The 306-nt window shown below is 63.4% G+C and overlaps 1 protein-coding gene across 1 annotated transcript in view; it reads right to left on the reverse strand.

The window, feature by feature from the left end:
* LOC104494181 (tubulin alpha-1C chain-like) overlaps positions 1–158 on the reverse strand; it is a gene marked incomplete at both ends in the record, with an annotated part of 1,541 nt that extends 1,383 nt beyond the window's left edge. The window contains one exon of the mRNA XM_010136986.1: positions 15–158. Within this exon, the coding sequence (XP_010135288.1) occupies positions 15–158 (144 nt within the window). The remainder of the gene's footprint in view (positions 1–14) is intronic.
* Between the last annotated feature and the right edge of the window lie 148 nt (positions 159–306).

Genomic DNA, 306 nt, shown 5'->3' on the forward strand with positions numbered 1-306 from the left:
TTGAAGACCGTGTTAAAGGAGTCGTCGCCTCCGCCAACGCTTTTGTCGCTCGGCATGGTGCCGTTGGGCTGGATGCCATGCTCCAGGCAGTACAGCTCCCAGCAGGCATTGCCGATCTGCACGCCTGCTTGGCCCACGTGGATGGAGATGCACTCACGCTGGGGGGGGACACACAGACATGGTGCTATGTCACCCTCTCTGCCCCCTCCTAGCTATGGCACCAGCCCAGGACCCCACAGGGACGGTGCGCCAAGGATGAGCTGGCACTGTGCTGGGAGGCGCCAGTCCCTTGGGCTCATCCCAGGG

Source organism: Buceros rhinoceros, unplaced genomic scaffold (assembly GCF_000710305.1).
Source record: "Buceros rhinoceros silvestris isolate BGI_N320 unplaced genomic scaffold, ASM71030v1 scaffold12630, whole genome shotgun sequence".
In the NCBI taxonomy this organism is placed as follows: domain Eukaryota; kingdom Metazoa; phylum Chordata; class Aves; order Bucerotiformes; family Bucerotidae; genus Buceros; species Buceros rhinoceros.